This window comes from Drosophila sechellia, chromosome 2L (assembly GCF_004382195.2).
Source record: "Drosophila sechellia strain sech25 chromosome 2L, ASM438219v1, whole genome shotgun sequence".
Taxonomy (NCBI): domain Eukaryota; kingdom Metazoa; phylum Arthropoda; class Insecta; order Diptera; family Drosophilidae; genus Drosophila; species Drosophila sechellia.
The window spans coordinates 440,757-459,483 of NC_045949.1; the positions used below are offsets into that span (position 1 = coordinate 440,757).

At 44.7% G+C, this 18,727-nt stretch overlaps 3 protein-coding genes across 3 annotated transcripts; 1 reads left to right on the forward strand and 2 right to left on the reverse strand.

The window, feature by feature from the left end:
* Positions 1-3: 3 nt before the first annotated feature.
* On the reverse strand, positions 4-5,538 carry LOC6617246 (cingulin). Its single transcript, XM_002041537.2, has 5 exons — positions 4,370-5,538; positions 4,088-4,305; positions 3,890-4,034; positions 3,216-3,830; positions 4-2,271 (listed from the first exon to the last, which is right to left on the reverse strand). Exons 1-5 carry the CDS (start codon positions 5,024-5,026, stop codon positions 154-156), a joined length of 3,753 nt encoding a protein of 1,250 aa, XP_002041573.1. The 5' UTR covers positions 5,027-5,538; the 3' UTR covers positions 4-153.
* A 2,436-nt stretch (positions 5,539-7,974) lies between these two features.
* LOC6617247 (DNA-directed RNA polymerase I subunit RPA2) lies at positions 7,975-11,564 on the forward strand. The gene is made up of 3 exons (XM_002041538.2): positions 7,975-8,064; positions 8,127-9,626; positions 9,684-11,564. The coding sequence occupies exons 1-3, from the start codon at positions 7,975-7,977 to the stop codon at positions 11,481-11,483; spliced, it is 3,390 nt and encodes a 1,129-aa protein (XP_002041574.1). The 3' UTR covers positions 11,484-11,564.
* A 52-nt stretch (positions 11,565-11,616) lies between these two features.
* LOC6617248 (AP-2 complex subunit alpha) lies at positions 11,617-18,285 on the reverse strand. Its single transcript, XM_002041539.2, has 9 exons — positions 17,964-18,285; positions 16,951-17,208; positions 16,011-16,222; positions 15,347-15,802; positions 14,702-15,291; positions 13,711-14,644; positions 13,374-13,657; positions 13,116-13,320; positions 11,617-13,056 (listed from the first exon to the last, which is right to left on the reverse strand). The coding sequence occupies exons 2-9, from the start codon at positions 17,012-17,014 to the stop codon at positions 12,979-12,981; spliced, it is 2,823 nt and encodes a 940-aa protein (XP_002041575.1). The 5' UTR covers positions 17,015-17,208; positions 17,964-18,285; the 3' UTR covers positions 11,617-12,978.
* Between the last annotated feature and the right edge of the window lie 442 nt (positions 18,286-18,727).

The window sequence follows — 18,727 nt, forward strand, 5'->3', positions numbered from 1 at the left end:
ACAAACGTTTTCTTAGCTTATATGGACACCAAAAAAAATATCTTTATTTACGGTAAAATATTTGAACTATCAATAGCAGTATGTGTTTTTCACTGGTCCTTGAAGTTTTATCAGCAGGCTATTGTAGTCGTTGTTACATCTAGTGAACAGCTTTCAGTGCTCGCTATTCATGTGTTTCTGCTCGTCTAGTTGCTCCGTTGTAGGTTGACCGGATTCCTGAACTTCGGTATTTTCACCCTCAACTTTATTTTGTGGGGTACCTCCTATGTGCAATATATCATCCTGATTTTGGTAGTCGGTAAAAGAATTTGTATTTTGATTTTGAGGCTGCTCTGACTCCTTTTCCTGAGTTTTTTCTGGAAACGGCAGTGCCCTAAGTCTCTGCACCATGTCCTCAAGAGTTTCGGGGGCTTCCGCCTGGACAGCTTCCCTTCCAGAGGATCGCTTCTTGGCCGCATCATCCTGTCGAGTGGCAGCACACAACTTGGATTGTGGTATGCCATGCCTCGTCGTAGTCTTGGGGATGGCTCCCGTGGATTGTAGTTTTATTGCTAGCTGACTAGCAGTGGTGGTGACCGTTACACAACAAGCTGCTCCCTCGACTTCCTCCTCGGGATGACGGACAATCCTAGTGCTGGCTTCGGAGCTGGTGGCTTCTTCAGACGGAACAGTTTGTTCCACCAGTTCTGCTTCCTGACGGCGAGTAGCTTCTCTTTCCGCAATCCTGTTGATCATGGCTGTGCCCCTTTCGGAGGTGGAGCTCAACCGGGCGATTAATTCGTTTCCTTGAAGTTCCAGAATACGGAGACGTTCGGCTCTATTGACCGATACCCTTTCAATGTCCTCCAATCGTTGCTCTAAAGTCTGCGACACGCTAGCGGAGCTTCGTGCTTGATCCAGCTGAGAATTTGGGCCGTACTGTTCATGTAGGGTATCCAACTTGGTAGCAAAGTTTTCACCGCGCTCAGAATTTCTTGAAAGCTGCGATATTAACTGTTGACTTTCACGCTCCATACGCTGAATCCTCGCTGCCCTTCTGGAAGTGTATTCCTCTTCCTCAGCGGTGAGAGGAGATGTAGCTGGACAGGATTCACTTTTCGATGCCGGGATTGCTTCCTCCTCTGTGTTACTTTCGAAGCTCGCCTCTCTGCTTGGTGCTCTTCTAATCCTGTCCAAAGATTTTTTAAGGTATTGGCCTCGATCTGCAGTGCGCCTAATCCTTGACATCAGTTGGCGCGACTCCTCCTCGAGGCGTCCCAACCGCTCCGATCGTTTCCTTGTGTACTCTTCCTCTCGCGGTGTAAGGCTTCCAGTGGCTGGTGCTGAACTGGCCCTGGTCATTCGCTCCATGCGCTTCCTGTTTATGAATTCCTCCAAGGGCACAGCATGTTGCGCGGGAGCGATGTCATCGTGGAACTGGCACAACTGAATCTCAAGGCGCTCCCGATTTCCAGAGGTTTGTAAGACTTGCTGAATAAGGTTTTTGCACTGCTCCTCAAGCTTCTGGATGCGACTGGCTGTGCCTGCTGTTTCACTTGACCCTTCCACACTTCTTTGTCTGCTTCTGGAGCTGTGTAGCGACTTAGGCAGAAGACCATGGGCTCCTTCCTCCTCTGGCTCGTCAACTTCATCTCCTTCTTCAGATGCATCCCTCCAGCCGCAAGTAGGTGGAGCACTGTTCCAGCGAAGAACGATATTATCACCCTCAGCTTCCTCACCTTCGAAACCTTGACGCCCGGGGGACGTGCTTTGCATCCGCTTAATTTTGCGCGTATGCTCGAATTGATCCCTGAGAAGGTTCCGGCGACAAGTGCCCGATGAAGGGGGTGCTTCTACAGTATCCACGGTACCCAGATGCCGCTCCTCATCCGATTGGGGACCCGAATCGCTGTAACCACTCTCAGCCGAGTGATTTGCATCCTCTAATTTTCTCCTGGCGAATTCCCTTCGCCACTCGTCACACTGCTCCTGGCTCTCGTCGTTCTTAGCCCTGGCCAAGGCCCATTTCCTGCGGCAGTACTCTAGCTCATCCTTTAGTTCGCTCAAGAGACGCCGCTTCTGCTGCAACTGATAGCGCAGGATCTGCTCCTGTGTGTGCAGTTGGCGATGCTGGCGCTGCATCTTGCCCACTAAGTGCCAGGTTTTGGTTAGCTCCAAGCTTACACCGCTCAGCCGCTTCTCCTGTTGGTTGAGGCGGTAGTCCAGATGGCTGTTTAGGGTTTTTAGTCGGGTTGTCTCCTTCACCAGCGACTTCTTCTCCAGAATAAGGTCCTGAAATAAAGAAAGGTATTGGTTTTTTGACGGTACTTAAGCAAGGGCTTGGCCGGCCTGAAGTGAAAACTTCTAAAGTGCTCTATCGCGAGATGGTCAAACTTTTCCACCAATTAGAGTTTAAGCCAAAATAACAATGGGCTCAAACAATTAACAAAAATAATAGATACCCTACCATTAGCTAGCTTTAGTTTAAAAAGAACTCAACTTTTATTTTCCCTGTGGATTATCATGGATGAATGTGAATTGGTATGAAGACCAAATATTTTTCTGAATTATCCCTGACATTAAAAAAATACATGACCAGAACGAAAACGAAGTAGAAATAGCCGCTATTCAAGGGTAGCTAAGTGCAACATGTTCGGTACCAACGGCAACTGACCGATAAATTCAATTATGTGCACGACAACGGACTCGACTGCCACGGCCTTGGCCCCAAGGACCCACCCACTTTGCTCGATGCTCCTCCACTTCCTTTCTACATCGACGCTCGGCAGGATGTCAGCAATAATGAAGCTGCTCGTGCTCGGCCGCTCGCTCGGCACTAGACTAAAGAAAGCGCTTAAGTGAATAATGCAAAACTTTGCAACAGCCACAGACAGAACTCCATGACGGGGGAGTCTCGGAGGCGGATGGGTGCGATTCTGGCGGGCTGCACTTCATCAGCAAACCGGATACGACAACTAACAAGCCTGATTGTCCGCAGCACTTGAAAGAAGGAGGGGACCGTTAGAGGATCTGCGACTTAACTGACAAAAATTCGTTCCTTTTCATCACTTAAATACATAATACACGTTTTCTATTATTACTTCTGCAAGTTTGTTCAAAAATAAAAATGAAGGTTACTCCTAACTAAGGCAAAATTAACCTAATATGGTAGTAAAAACCGATTTTGGTTTTGTTTTTTGCAGTGCAGTAAGTGAAACTTGGCATCTTGGGCTCACCTTTAGTTTGATGTAGGTTTTGCTGACGCTAAGCTCCGGTGGCTTGCGGTGGGACTCGCCCTCGTCTTTGCCAGAAGCGTTGGTTGCGGATGAGGAAGGACAGGCCGCACTCGAGGATGGCAGCTCCTCCAACTGCACGCGCTCGATTTTGTGGTGGCTCAAGAGCTCCATCAACACTTTCCAAACTTTTGGCAAGTTGCCAATAATTTCTTGGGCCGAGGCAACTTTTCCCATAATTTCGGGCTCATGGCTTTTTAACGAAGACGCAGTGGCATCCACACCAGAGCACGAGCCCGAGCGCGAGCTCCCCTTCCGGCATTTTTCGAAGGCTTCTCCCGGTTGACAACCGTCCGTGCTGTCCTCCTTTTTGGGAGTGGCTGTGGGTGTGGGTGTGGCGCTGCGACTTTTATCTGATTCCTCGGCGGAATCCCCATGACCAGTAGCTTGCTCCACGAGGTCGAAGAGCAACTTGGGCAGAGTGGCACCGTCGCTACAGTTTCCCTCCGCTTGGGTCATTTGATTGAGGAGGTGGCGGTTTTCCTCCAGCATTCGATTGACGCGATCGATGTTCATGTTGCTCTTGCCATTGAACCCCATGATTAGCTGGCTGAAGAGCTGGAAAAATATATGAAATGATATTACATGAAAAAGGCTTCTTTATAAGTTGCACTCACCATGTTAACTGCACCCACTTGCTCACTGAGCAGACGCTTCTCAAACTTGTGCTCGCTGCACTCCTCCCGGAGCTTCGCCAGCTCCTCATTTGCCATCTCCACCTCTTGGAGAAGGCTGTGATGGCGGTCCTCCAAGCTTTTATTTCTACAAGAATAAAGTTCAGTAAAGTTTTGTTTAAGGGATAGAAATTTGCTTACTTTTCCTGCTCGGCCGTAAGTTCATCTCTCTTGATCGAGATTAGGCGCTGGAGATTCTCGTACTCCGCAGCAGCCACTCTTTGTCGCTCTTCATAAAGTTGCCTTAACTGGCGGATATTCACCAGTTGGCGCTCGTACTCCTGGCGAAGATTGTTCGACATAATCTTCATTTCGCGCTCACTAAATGAGTTTTCAATTTCAGTCAGCTTCATCTTGAGCTAGTAGTAAACCATTTATTTAATACGGATCTTGATTTCTGGACGACCTGCATTACTAGCTCACCTGAGCACACTGTTCCTCCTTGACACTCAGCATCTGCTTGCAGCAGGAGATGACCTCCTTCAAGGTTCCTACCTGGCGATGAACCACTTCCACTTCTCCACGCAATGACAAATTCTCGGCCTGTGCCTGCTGCAAAGCCAACTGGGCATTGGCCAGTTCGATATTGGCATGGCGGCTCCTGGAACTGGGATTATCATTATCTGGATCTGCATCAGGCTTACTGCGACTATTCGAATGGCCGTGCTGAGTATCGTCTTGACCCTGTGCAGACGTATCTTTTCTAAGACGTTGATTCTCAGATTTTTCTTGGGCCAATTGTTCTTTAAGACTAGCAATTTCATCCCTCAGGCCCTGCACAGCATTTTGGCGAACCTCTTTTTTCAGACGAAGCTCTTCTCTGAACTCTTCGAGCGTCTGTTCTCCTTGAGGGGACTCATCTCCTTTGTCGTCCATTTTAATTGCAACTTGATTTTCACGATATTTCACTCTATTTTCGGGAAGTACCTCCTCAGCTTCTTTTTGGGTTGTGGCTCGGGGGGCCTGTTCCAGAATCAGATCCTCGTGCTCGATGTTGTTCCACCAGGGCTCGTCATCAGTGGACTGCTGCACCTGCATCTGCGTATCATCAGCAGACTGTGTGGACTCGGCATTTCCCATCTTCACCAACAGAACAAAGACGAACGAGCTGTGGTATGCGGTTGTGTTGATCTGTTTACCAATGCAGATTCGCCTGGCGAGCGTTAAATTTACGACTCGCTTTAATGCGACTTTTCTTCTAGAGAAAAACTCTTTGTCGGCACAAAGAAAGTCCAAGTATCCACCGATCTACAGATCGCCACCAATTGATATGGCACCAATACCAGCAGGGGAAAATACCAACACAAATCGGTGTCTATATTTGTGTGCGACGATCACACACGAGTTTGCAGATTTCGCAATTATCTATTGACTTTCACTTTTCAACTAAGGATGTTCGAGAAAGAATAATCCCGATTTCCATAAAAAATATTTCATTTGCACAATAAACTTCGAAAGATACGGAAAAGGAGAAACGTAACTAAACTAAATATCTAGTATACATATGATAAAGTTCTATATGTATACGTGACGTTGGAAAATTTTCGGGTTCTAATTTCTATCCGTTCGACGGTCGAACGCAACTTTTCGGTTGGCCAGCTCGGGAAAAACTGAGAAAACATCGAATAGATTCTGCTATTTTTAACCCACTACGATCTCTCGTGCTTTCAAACGAATTTGGCTTCTCTCGGCGGCACTCCCAACATAAAATGCTTTGTTTTTGAGCATTAGAGATTCTTTTTATGTTGAGGGCAACATGTCTGAGAGTCTTCTCAGGATTCTTCCCTTCACATTCCTAATTGTTCTTCTTAGCTCTATGCACATTTTAATTAGAAGAACGTGTCACATGAATCAGTATAAAATTATACACAAGCGTCATTTTAATTATGACTAAGGGGTAAAACAAAACAAAACTCTTGCCACATCGCCTGTCAAGAAATGAAGATCAAGACCAGTTGTCAAGAGCTGCCAGAGATAGATCCGCAACACTTACTAGGTGAATGATCTGCACTGTTTTGAAGACGATGTTTCCTAACATCATGAACTTTATACAAAACAATTTGCATTGCTCTTAGTTTTAGCATTAGGTAAAAACTCTGGTTCAATATGAACACATTTTTAAGGGAAATACTGCACAATCCTATTCATTTTTCAATTCATACACTTTCACAAACTTCTCTTAGCGCACCCCTGGCTGACCCACATCCTTTGACCATTATCACTTCGTTAAAGAGAATAAATCTCTGGACCTTTATTAACCAATTTGTGATGGTGGCGTAGGGTATCCCGCACCCCCCCCAATCCAGTGGATTTCTTTCGCGCGAAAGTTTCAAATGAAAATCCATTTGCTAGCTGATTTTTGCACTGGCCACGCCAACTTCCTGTTTTTTTCCTCCAGTGCGCGACTCCAAACCAAGGGCGGTGAAGGGATTTCCGAGGAAGAAAGGAGGGAAGGATGGCACACACATTTGGCAAAGTGTCGCCAGGCTTGAAAATGAAAATCAACAATGCAATTTGCCCTGGTGCCTCGCTCTGCCCCTTAGTTCTAGGTTTCTCTGTTGTTTGTAGCGACTCAAAAGGGAAAAAAACCTGCTAAAAACTTGAAGCGCCAGGCAAAAGTTGTGCCCCAGGAACGCCCTCAGCTTTCGCAGAGATTGCACGATTGCACACAGGCAAATGTGCAGCGAAAGTTGAAAGTATCAAGGATACGAGAACCAGGCATCAAGGACGCTCTGCCCAATATTAGTTGCAAGAAAATCCATTGTGTTCATTATAATGGAATAATAAACCGGAGTGACTGCGTTCAGATTGGGGTTCTTCCTTTTTCATTAGCTCCTTGATGTTCCGACAAACAGTCCATCTTTACGTTAAAAACCAACAAAGATGTTTGGCAATTGCAATATATTTAGGCAAAATATAATGTTAGGAAAATTGTCGTATTCTCGCAGTCCATTCATAGACATAAATGTGCCAGTCAGTGGGGTTTAAGCTTTTTTTTTTTTTTTTTGAATACTAATTCTATTTATTAAGGTTTCAAAAGGAATCGTTCAGTAATTCCTCTGTACATAACCTAATGTGTGATAAAGATAAATGAGACCAATTGGTATCTTAATTATAAAGTACAAAAGAAAGAAAAATCTAGTCTAGTTATCAATTACATAAAATGAAATATGTTATATTATCCTCCGGGTAAGGAGATCGCTGGGGTGTACCCTCCTCAGTCTTCGGAGGGAGATGGGATCAGCTAGGATAGTTGCTAGTCGGTTCGGGTGGGCCATAAGCCTGTCGGCATAACGGCTGCTGTGGAAATGGGTTTAAGCTTAAGTGTTCAACAAAACTGGTGCTTAGAAGCTTTATATGGCGTATTTTGGGGAGGGAGCTTCAGATTAATATGTACATACATATGTGCATACATACGCCACATACATATGTGGCTCACAACAATGCAACAACTTCATTAGCAAGAGCAACACGTTGGCACATCCTTGCATCCTGTGGCAAAGTCTCATTTCCGCAGGAGTTGTGTCCTACAAGCCGGATATCTTTGCAAATGCTAAATGCTTGTTGGCGTATGTGCACAATATGTCAGACGTTGCAAATAAATTATATTTGCCTTTATACGACTTGGGTACAATTCAAAATTGGGTTATCAGGCTTATCAAGCGCGCACTAATCAGCTGTTCCTTGCATTCGGTTGGCAGCCCTGTTATTTAAAGATAAGCTGAACATGAATCGGAACCATACGATAATTCACCGAACTATAAGGTTATTTTAGTGTGTTTAATTAATCTAAATACAAATTTTTACTGAAGGTTTTTTATTTACCGAAAAAAATTGTATCCAAATCATATATATTCTTATTATATTCATATAACTTCCCGACATAATATATGAACTAGTTCTTTGCGACTGCCTCACCACTGACTGGTTCGCATTCAAAACGGTTCGATCCAAACAACACGTGCGAAGGAAGGCAATCGGTTTCTTATTATTTTTGGTCGGCATTCTAAAAGAAAAATACATACATCATGCTGGAGGAGATGCAACAAATGAAGGCCATTCCAGTGCTAACCAATTCCCGCCCGGAGTTTAAGCAGATACCCAAAAAACTTAGCAGGGTAAATATCAAACTTGTACCTACAGCCAGGTGTCGTGCTAATAAATTTCCCTCTATGGCTAGCATCTGGCCAATTTGGGAGCTCCTCATGTGGATTCCTTCGACGAGATGCTAACCGTGGGACTGGATTACTCCGCCAAACACATGATCCCTAACCACTGGCTGAGTCCTGCCGGCGAAAAGATTTCAATGAAAGTAGAATCCATATGGATAGCGAAGCCAAAGGTGCCGCAAGATGTGATTGATGTGCGCACCCGAGAGATTTACCCCACGGACTCCAGGCAGCTCCATGTCTCCTACTCGGGAATGTGCTCGGTCAGATTGGGGTGGAGTGTCAATGGAGTGGAAAAGACTCCGATAAACATGGACCTCGGGGAAGTTCCCATCATGTTGCGCTCCAAAGCCTGCAATCTGGGACAGGCTACTCCGGAAGAAATGGTAAAACATGGAGAGCACGACAGCGAGTGGGGTGGCATCTTTGTGATCCGAGGAAATGAGAAGATTGTACGTATGTTGATCATGACCCGGAGGAACCATCCCATCTGTGTCAAACGTTCTTCCTGGAAGGATCGTGGACAGAATTTCAGCGATCTGGGTATGTTAGTGCAAACGGTCCGTGAGGACGAATCATCCCTGAGCAATGTAGTACATTATTTAAACAATGGAACTGCAAAGTTTATGTTTTCTCACGTCAAGAGACTGTCATACGTACCGGTTTGCCTGATCCTCAAGTGCCTGATGGATTATACAGATGAGGAGATATACAACAGATTGGTGCAAGGCTACGAGTCCGACCAGTACTATGTGTCTTGCGTGCAAAGCATGTTGAGGGAAGTTCAAAATGAAAACGTCTATACGCACGCCCAGTGCAAGAGCTTCATTGGCAATCTGTTCCGTGCCCGCTTCCCAGAAGTTCCGGAATGGCAACCGGATGAGGATGTCACAGACTTTATCCTCAGGGAGCGAGTAATGATTCACCTGGATACCTATGAGGATAAGTTCCAGTTGATTGTGTTTATGATTCAGAAACTTTTCCAATGCGCACAGGGCAAGTACAAAGTGGAGAACGTCGACTCAGCTATGATGCAGGAAGTGCTTCTGCCAGGCCATCTCTATCAGAAATACCTAAGTGAGCGGGTCGAATCCTGGGTCTCGCAAGTCCGACGTTGCCTTCAAAAAAAACTGACTTCGCCTGATGCCCTAGTTACAAGCGCTGTGATGACACAGTGCATGCGACAAGCGGGAGGAGTTGGTCGGGCCATAGAGTCGTTTTTAGCCACTGGAAATATTGCGAGTCGCACTGGCCTGGGATTAATGCAAAATAGCGGATTAGTCATTATGGCGGAGAACATTAACAGGATGCGTTACATGTCCCACTTTCGCGCCATCCACCGTGGTTCCTACTTTACAACAATGAGAACCACTGAGGCTCGGCAGCTGCTCCCGGATGCCTGGGGTTTCATTTGCCCAGTGCACACTCCTGATGGCACACCGTGCGGGCTGTTAAATCATTTGACTCTAACTTGCGAGATTTCGATGCGTCCCGATCCCAACTTGGTGAAGGTGGGTACAGCGAATGGTAGACTTCAAAAGAAATTTTAACCAATTACTTTTTTTCAGGCCATTCCAAAACATCTTATAGATATGGGCATGATGCCTTTGTCAAGCCGCAGATATTTGGGCGAAAAACTTTACGTCGTCTTTCTAGATGGCAAACACTTGGGTCACATTCATCAATCAGAAGCCGAAAAAATAGTTGACGAATTGCGCTACGGGAAGATATTCGGCACCCTTCCCCAGATGATGGAAATCGGCTTTATACCCTTCAAGAAGAACGGTCAGTTTCCAGGGCTTTACCTTGCAACGGGTCCTGCCAGGATGATGAGACCCGTTTGGAACCTAAAGTGGAAGAGGGTGGAGTACATCGGAACTCTGGAACAGCTTTACATGGAGATCGCCATCGATGCAAAGGAAATGTATCCTGATTTCACCACTCATTTGGAGTTGGCTAAGACCCACTTCATGAGCAATTTGGCCAACTTGATACCCATGCCGGACTACAATCAATCGCCACGTAATATGTACCAGTGTCAGATGGGAAAACAAACGATGGGAACGCCATGCTTGAATTGGCCTAAGCAAGCGGCCAACAAGTTATACCGCCTCCAGACGCCAGGCACTCCTCTCTTCCGACCAGTACACTACGACAACATTCAGCTGGATGACTTCGCAATGGGCACAAATGCTATTGTAGCTGTCATTTCCTACACGGGCTATGATATGGAAGATGCTATGATCATCAACAAGGCTGCTTATGAACGAGGATTCGCCTATGGAAGTATCTACAAAACGAAGTTTTTAACGCTGGACAAGAAGAGCAGTTACTTCGCAAGGCATCCGCACATGCCGGAGTTAATAAAACATCTTGACACGGATGGTCTTCCACATCCGGGCTCCAAATTGAGCTATGGTTCGCCCCTGTACTGCTATTTTGACGGAGAGGTCGCCACCTATAAAGTTGTAAAAATGGATGAAAAGGAGGATTGCATAGTAGAGAGCATCCGGCAGTTGGGAAGCTTCGATTTGTCGCCCAAAAAAACGGTGGCCATCACTCTGCGTGTTCCACGACCTGCCACTATTGGAGACAAGTTTGCATCAAGAGCTGGTCAGAAAGGAATTTGCTCACAAAAATATCCTGCAGAGGACTTACCATTTACGGAATCGGGTTTGATCCCAGACATTGTGTTCAATCCCCACGGCTTCCCCTCCCGAATGACAATTGCCATGATGATAGAAACGATGGCGGGAAAGGGGGCTGCAATCCACGGAAATGTTTACGATGCCACGCCTTTTCGGTTCTCCGAAGAGAATACAGCTATTGACTATTTTGGCAAAATGTTAGAGGCTGGGGGTTATAATTACTACGGAACGGAGAGGCTGTATTCCGGCGTAGATGGCCGAGAGATGACTGCTGACATATTTTTTGGAGTGGTGCATTACCAGCGTCTTCGGCACATGGTGTTTGACAAGTGGCAAGTAAGATCTACGGGAGCGGTGGAAGCTCGGACCCATCAGCCAATTAAGGGCAGAAAACGCGGTGGAGGCGTCAGATTCGGTGAGATGGAACGGGATGCTTTGATCTCCCACGGTGCCGCTTTCCTGCTGCAGGATCGCTTGTTCCACAACTCCGATAAGACGCACACCCTGGTGTGCCACAAGTGCGGCTCTATTCTGGCGCCTCTGCAACGCATTGTTAAGCGAAATGAGACGGGAGGACTCTCTTCCCAGCCAGATACGTGTCGCTTGTGTGGGGATAACAGTTCCGTATCCATGATCGAGATACCATTCTCTTTCAAGTATCTGGTTACCGAATTGAGTTCGGTCAACATTAATGCGAGATTTAAATTAAATGAAATTTGATTTAAATCTAAAATTATTGTTACGTCCTATGTTAACCCGTGCGCTAATCGTAATAAAGAAAATACGTTAAATACAAGTGTGCTTGCCAATTGTTTATATCCAGTTCGTGGAAACGTTCTAAACACTTTTCATATGGTTTCAATTTATATTTATTTAAATACATATTTGTTTACGTTTACAGTTAAATTCCTGCACTTGCTATATGTAGTTGTGGCTTGGTTTTCATGCTCTTGCAGTTGCTTTTGTTTTGTCTGTGAGTGTTAAATGGAATTTGTGTGGAATTTTGTAACATTTAACTATTGCACTTTGGAAATGCCTAAATTTCCAGCTGTCATGCACATTGGTTTTTACGAAAGGATCGAGAGTTTAATGGTAATAAGTATTTGATGTCAGTTTCCATTATCGGTTTTCAGTATCAGTATCTATATAGTGTATATTTTAGTTTACAATTCTTTGTTCTTCATCGGCAGCCGTCTCGCATTTAAAGAGAGTTATTAGCAGATTTATGGCTGGCGGCTACTGCTGCTGCTTCAGATAAGTTAATACTTGGTGCTACAATGATCGCTTTCTCTTCAGGAAGCGGCACAACATGTAGTAGTCCCTCTCAGTTTATCTATGGTACACAAACGAAACGTAATATTACCCAGAATCAATAAAAAAATTCTGCTATAAGTATAATAATATTCTGAATGTTTTGCTTCGTTTCCTCCAATAGGGAAATATTTCCTATCGTTTATAAATTTTAAGTTGCTCAACAGTGATTAATCAAGGAGTTTTTTGGGGATCCGTTTCTAATTATTTGTCTATTATTTAATGAGATTTCTGCTCTTGCGGCTCTCCTTCGGATTTTCACAATCAAAAACATTAAACATGAATTTCATTTAGATGCAATTGCAATAATCAATATATGTATAAATATTTAGATAACGATTTGCATACTTGTCATTTGCAGGCATCTTAATAATTCCTTTGCAAGCTTTTCTCTTTTGTTTTATATTGATTTCTGTTTTTATTACAACGACGTATATACTAGGTATATGTATGTGGTTTGTATGAGTGTATGTAGATCTGTATATAGGTATATAATATCCAATTGCTACTGCCTCTAAATGATGCAACAATATATAATTTGTCATACATATAAACATAATCTAATTATGTTCTTGCGTTTCTCTACTATGAACTTTTTGAGCTTAACATTTACAAAGAAGTTTGGGAACATGAAATTGGAAAACGGTTAAAGTAAGAGTAGGTTTACAAACATAATATTCAAAATTAACAGGACAGTGGGTAAATCAACTCGCTGTTGGAGAAGTTGAAAGGTACTTAAGAAGAGTGTAGGAGTGTGCCTGGCATAACTAAACGCGTACAGTTCTAGGGCCTTGTATGCTTTGATATTTCTCTAGGTAATTGGGATTGTGCATTGTAAAGTGGTTGCCGTGGCTCCATGGCTTCGCAGCTCCGTCTCTATCCCCCCGTCCATGATTGTTGTGGCTTAGAATTGATCCGTCAACAGGTCGCAGATTTCCCGAGTTACGGTCTCCTTGCTTGCCCGAACTGTCAGTCGGAACATCTGTTGATAATTTGAGAAATAGGCATAATGTTCCAAGTATCTAACAATAGATTACTCACCTGAGCCTGCTTGTTCGGCTCCAATCGCATCAGGCAGCCCACCTGTTGCGATTGCGTATGAATGATGCCCGCGCAGACCATATTGTCTGGATTGGGATCCACTTGGTCCAGCAGTTGCATGCCAAAGCCCATTAGCTTGTTGCGGGCTCCGGGCAAATCCAGTGGCTGGGCAGCCTTGAACACTTTCTGTGACCGTTGTTGCTCACTACAAATGCACAATTAATATTGAATATTATCAAAAGACACCTTATTAAATACCCGCTAAGGTTCTTCCATCGTGCAAAGAATGATTCAGCATTCATTTCGGTAGGCTCAAAGAATTTGTTAACGCTCAATGGCAGTTTAATGCTGAACTTCTGCTGGGTGCCGTTGTAGCGGAAACTGATCTCGATTGTTGGCGCATCGGCGTAATCCTCGATGCACTCCGCGGTTAACAGTTGTTGGATCTGCGCGCCGGCCTCCAGGGTCGGCTCCACCACCTTCATCTGCACGTTCAGCTTAAGCGCATCCTCGGCAGACCATTGCAGCACAGGATTAAAGTTCTGAGAAGAAAGCAATTTAATTGCTGAAATATTTCAGAAACTAATTTACTTACCGTCAGGGGAACCTGTGTCTTGTTGCCGTAGAAAAGGCCTAATCGTCCAAGATTCTGGCGGAACTCGCTCTTCACACCGATCTGCAGCATTTCGTTCTCGAACAAAACACCATTGTTCTTGAACAAAAACTTCTTGGTGTTGTACACGGCACTTGAGTTGTTGTTACTATTGCTGCCGTACATGTCGCCCAAAACATCAATGAGCGTACTGTTGCTATTGCTACCACTACCAATATTATTCGATGGCGGAGTGCTTAATCCAAGCAGATCCGTATTTGCGTTGCTGTTATTCAGCTTGCTATGTGAATTGTTCACAAGGGCGTTGTTCTGCGTTGCAGAAGTCAGGGGTGCCGGGCTCTTCGACTCGCGAATTTCATTCTCCGGCACCCTGCCGGGCTTCTTTTTCTTTAGCACTGCTAAAATTGAGCTCTCGCGTTCTGGGAACGATGGCATCTCCTCAAGGACGGTGGCCAAAACGTCTGTCGATGCCACTATGCTAAGCTGAAGATATTCGCTAGCTCGCTGCTGCAGTTCCGCATCTGCCGATCGAAGATTGCTGTGCTGGCGGAACACATCCTGGATATTGGTACGAATTTCCGGAAAGAGGTTGATAAATTTAATATACGTGGACAGAAGAAGGGCCCGGGTCATCGGCGAGCACAAGTGGTACTTGGAGTGCAGAAGCTTAAATTGTACCAGTGGGGCTGAGCGGGAATCTCCGGCGATTAAGTTGCCAAACTCTCCCAAGATGTAGCCGCCCACTTTAACCATGTTTTCGTGGCAGGCAGGAGCCTGTAGCGCCTCAAAAACAGTCTTTGCGGCATAGCCTTGAACCTCCTCGCGATTGATCACAATCTGAATTACGCGGTACCATACTTCCTCAGACACGTAGTCGCCAGCAATGCGAATTAGATTGAGGATAACGTCCACATACCTGTTAAAATAGCGGATGTCATAAAGAATATATAAAGGTAAGAAAGAGAACTCTTACCAGGTATAATCCGTGGCATACTTCTCGGCAAGAATTGCCACCTTGAGCACCATTTCCTCGCGAATAGAGTAGTCGGCCGTCTCCAGATAGTTGAGCATCTCCTGAACAATTTCCTCGGCATTACCACGATCACACATGGCATACAAAAGATCCACCGCCATTTGGCGCACGGATACGTCCTTCTCCATTTTCATTGACAGAATGACCACCTCCTGGTGCTTCTTCACCTCCTCGTGCGAGAACTCCGAAGTGGCCAGGTGGCACATGGACTCCAGAGCCAGATAGCGCAAGTTGGTTTCCCTATTGCTGAGGAACTGTCCCAACTGGTTGCAAGCGCGCACTAAAAGGTTTGGCTCGCTGTCGCTGTGAATGATCAGGTTGATGGCCTCGAAGAGCACGGCGTTCTTTGCGTTAGAGTGCTGCACCTTCTTACTCTTTGGCGGCTCTTGCGCCTTGTTCAAAATCGTCTCCAAAGTTTCATTTAAGCGAGCCCGTACGCCAGCCTCTTCGGTGACCGGATTGTAGTTTTGCAGCAATCGCAGAAGTTTTACCGATAGCCATGGAGCCGGTACAAAGTAATATGTATAATCCTGCATACGAGAAGTAATTAGAAGTTTTAAACCATAAAAATTCATTAAATTTTACCTGAAGATCCGTGTAGCTGGCTGTTACGATCCGGGATAAGCGTGAAACAGCCAAATTAACACAACCCTTGTACTCGTCCGGATTGCGCTTCACCAAGGCGTCGATCAGCGAGGTGGCCGCTGTGACCACTCCCATGTGCTGATCATTGAGCAAATGGATAATACGCGAAGTCCACTCACCACCGGGAATGATGTCCGGCGAGGAGCGGAACAGGCGGAGCAGGCATAGCGCCGCCGACTGCTTCACCACGTCCATGGTGTCGCCCGAGACGAGTAACTTGGGTATTTCGTTGGAAAAGGACTCGGCCATATCCCGACTTCCAATGTTGGCAATGCATTGTAGTGCCAGATTAACGTGCACAGGATTACGCGACTGCAAATCATTCTTTATAGATTGGATGATCAGCCGAATAAGGTCGCTGTTCGTGTTCACCAACACTGAGATGAAAAGGTATCCCTAAATCATAGTTCAAAAAAAGATTTTATCAGTAACATTAAATTTTAAAACCAATTTTGAATATTTTTATCAAACTTCAAAAAACGACAAAGTTAATTTAAATTGAATGAAATTCCCTTTTCCCACAAGCAGAGTCTGCATCAAGTTCAATTATTTCGACTCGTTAAATAAACAAATGATTATTGAAGCAATTTTTTGGGGTACTCACAATCTGCTTCTCTGAGTATTTGTTGGAGGACAGCAAATTGACCGCCTCCATGTGCCCGAAGTCGATGTCATGGCCGAGGAGAAATATGAATAACAGCTTGCAGACATATTTCTTTTTCTGATAGCCGTCGAGGGTTTTGTCTCCTTTAAATTTGCTCCGTATATTGGCCAACTCCTTGTTTATGCGTTTGACTTCCGCCTCTTTGCTTTTACCTGCGGGTGGTTGGTTGGCAAATGGGTGAATATTAGTATAAAAACTTTGTGTCTAATACGGATATGAGGGAGATTCACAGTAAAACAACAGCGATTCGTCTGCAAAAGCTTCGCTTTCTTTTCCGCCCCGCGATTGATCGATCGGAGAGGCGACTTCACACCCTTCAGCTCTCTCCATGTCGCGGGTTTTCTCCGAATCACATAGGCGTCAATTAGTACCAGTCACCGATCCGCAGCGGAACCTCTGCTCTCCTATATGTTGTCCACAAACCAGAAACTACTAACCGAGCATACAGCAAACAACGAGCGGTGATAATAATATCATACAGTGAAGCGTCGGACAAACAGTCGCGACTCTTGGCACACACATATGCAAAATTGTAAGTATTTATGAATAAGACAACCCATTAACTTTGATATAGCTATTTACTGTGTTTTACCCATATATGTATCTTGTATCGTATATCTTATATCGTTCTAATGTAACGACTACCAAAATATTGACTTTGGAATGAAGAAGAAACCAATATTTTGTAATTCATCTGACAGAGAGCTTACTGTTCTGTTCCTGCGTTTTTGTACCGCCCCACGTTATTGTGAGTGCGCTGCTCGTGGTAATTGAAGAAGAAATGGCGCTGATTCCGCCCCTATGGAAAATCTCTTGTTGCGACCCGCTCAATTGGATTTAATACTGGTTACCCAAGAGATCTGTGACGATCTGCACTTACAGTTCCTTATATCCGATATAAAGACGGCCAGGCCTCTCATGCCATCCCCCCGCACCGGCGCCATGGTAGTTAGCTTGTTAATTTTCGCTGGTTTTATGCAAACTGGGGGCGCAAGAAAATCGTCGATGGATGGCGGCCGAGTCTCGGGCGTTCTTATCGCTCGAACTCGACGTCGGACCCTAAGATATATAGTGGCTCTCCGCTCTGGTTCTGCAAAGCTATCTTTACTTCGATTGGATCTCGGCCGTTCCGTGGGACCTGAAAGCGGAAACGATACTCTATTTATTGTGGGTTGTGGGAATGGGAAAACTTAGTATTATGATAACGTTTTATTTAGTATTTGTGTTAACAAACGTATATTAATCAAACAAAAATAATATTTTGGATAACAATTTGTTTTTAGCCTGGGAATAAGCTTGTGCATCCCAACATTGATACAGCTTCTTATTTTGAAAGTCCGTATTGCTGTTTTAAATTTGATAACGTAAACGCCACAAAATATGTATACACCATTCATTTCAGTGCTGATAACGATTTATATGTACAAAATGTCAGAACTTTTAATCGGTTAACAGTGGACTACGCGATGTATTTTCTGCCCAGTGCACTCAATGGCTGGCGAGCTTTGACATTTTCGGGTGGTAGTAGAGTGTACCCCCGCATTTTTGGCAACCGATTTATTTTTAACTTGGCAGCGTTTTGCCCGTTGATAAAGATTCTGTGACCTCGCTCGCCCACTTTTTATCGCCTGGCGAAGTCGGGCATTATTATTTGGATTTGCACGACCACCGGCTTTTGTTTCTGTGGTATATTTTTTGCTTTGTTTTCCATTTCGTTTTATTTTCTGTTTTTCACTGCTCTCTTCGGTTCTCTTCTTTCTTTGCTTTGCCTTCATGTCACGTCACTTTTTTCACCGCTGGATGACGAGGGCGTTTCGACCAAAAAAAAAACACCGAAGAAGCCCCCAAAAACATTAATGGGCGTATGGTAGCTGTTCCTTTTTTTGAGCTTACTTTTCCGATTTTTTTTACTCGCAGCGGACAAAATCGGTTAGCGTTGCGGAATTTCTGTTGCGGAGCGGAGAGAGAAATCTCTGACTCCTGAAGTTGGCTTCGCTTGGAATTGGAATCCGGGGTGTTGGCTGCGGAATGTTTGGTCCTGCGTGTTGCACTTTATGGAACTCCAACTCGCTGGCGCTTCGCCTCGCTGATTTGCCGCTAAATTTGTTTGTTAACTATTACCATGCGCAGGGCAATTCACTAAAATGAAAATTTCTATTGATTTTTCTTCGCTCTCGCTGCCTAAGAGTGGTGCCATCTAGCGGGCGCGGGTGGAACGATTGGTGTGACCGGTAGAGCGTTTGGTTGGAATACCATGATTACATCGAGGGATGGGTACACAGGGATGGACGAAGAGAGACGGTACCGTCTGACAACTCGCTTTAAGAATTCTTTTACCTTTTACTCCAAGCAAAAGTCCTAAGTTGCTTTTGGCTACAGAGTTTAGTTGCTTATAGTTACTACAAGCAGAAGCCTAATCTGCTTTTCGATATAGATTATAGTTGATTTTATAAATAAACAACAATTATTTGACTCCATTATGTACAGAGCCATAATTATCAAAAAATATGTTTTTAAATATTTTTATGGCTGATTAATTTTTGCTTTATCCTTAAAAGTAAAGCTTAGAGCAACACAAGAATATGATTCAAATTGATTAATTTGTTGTCGAAAGTTGTGACGTCACAAAATACAAGGCTGCGCAACCTCTCGCAGCA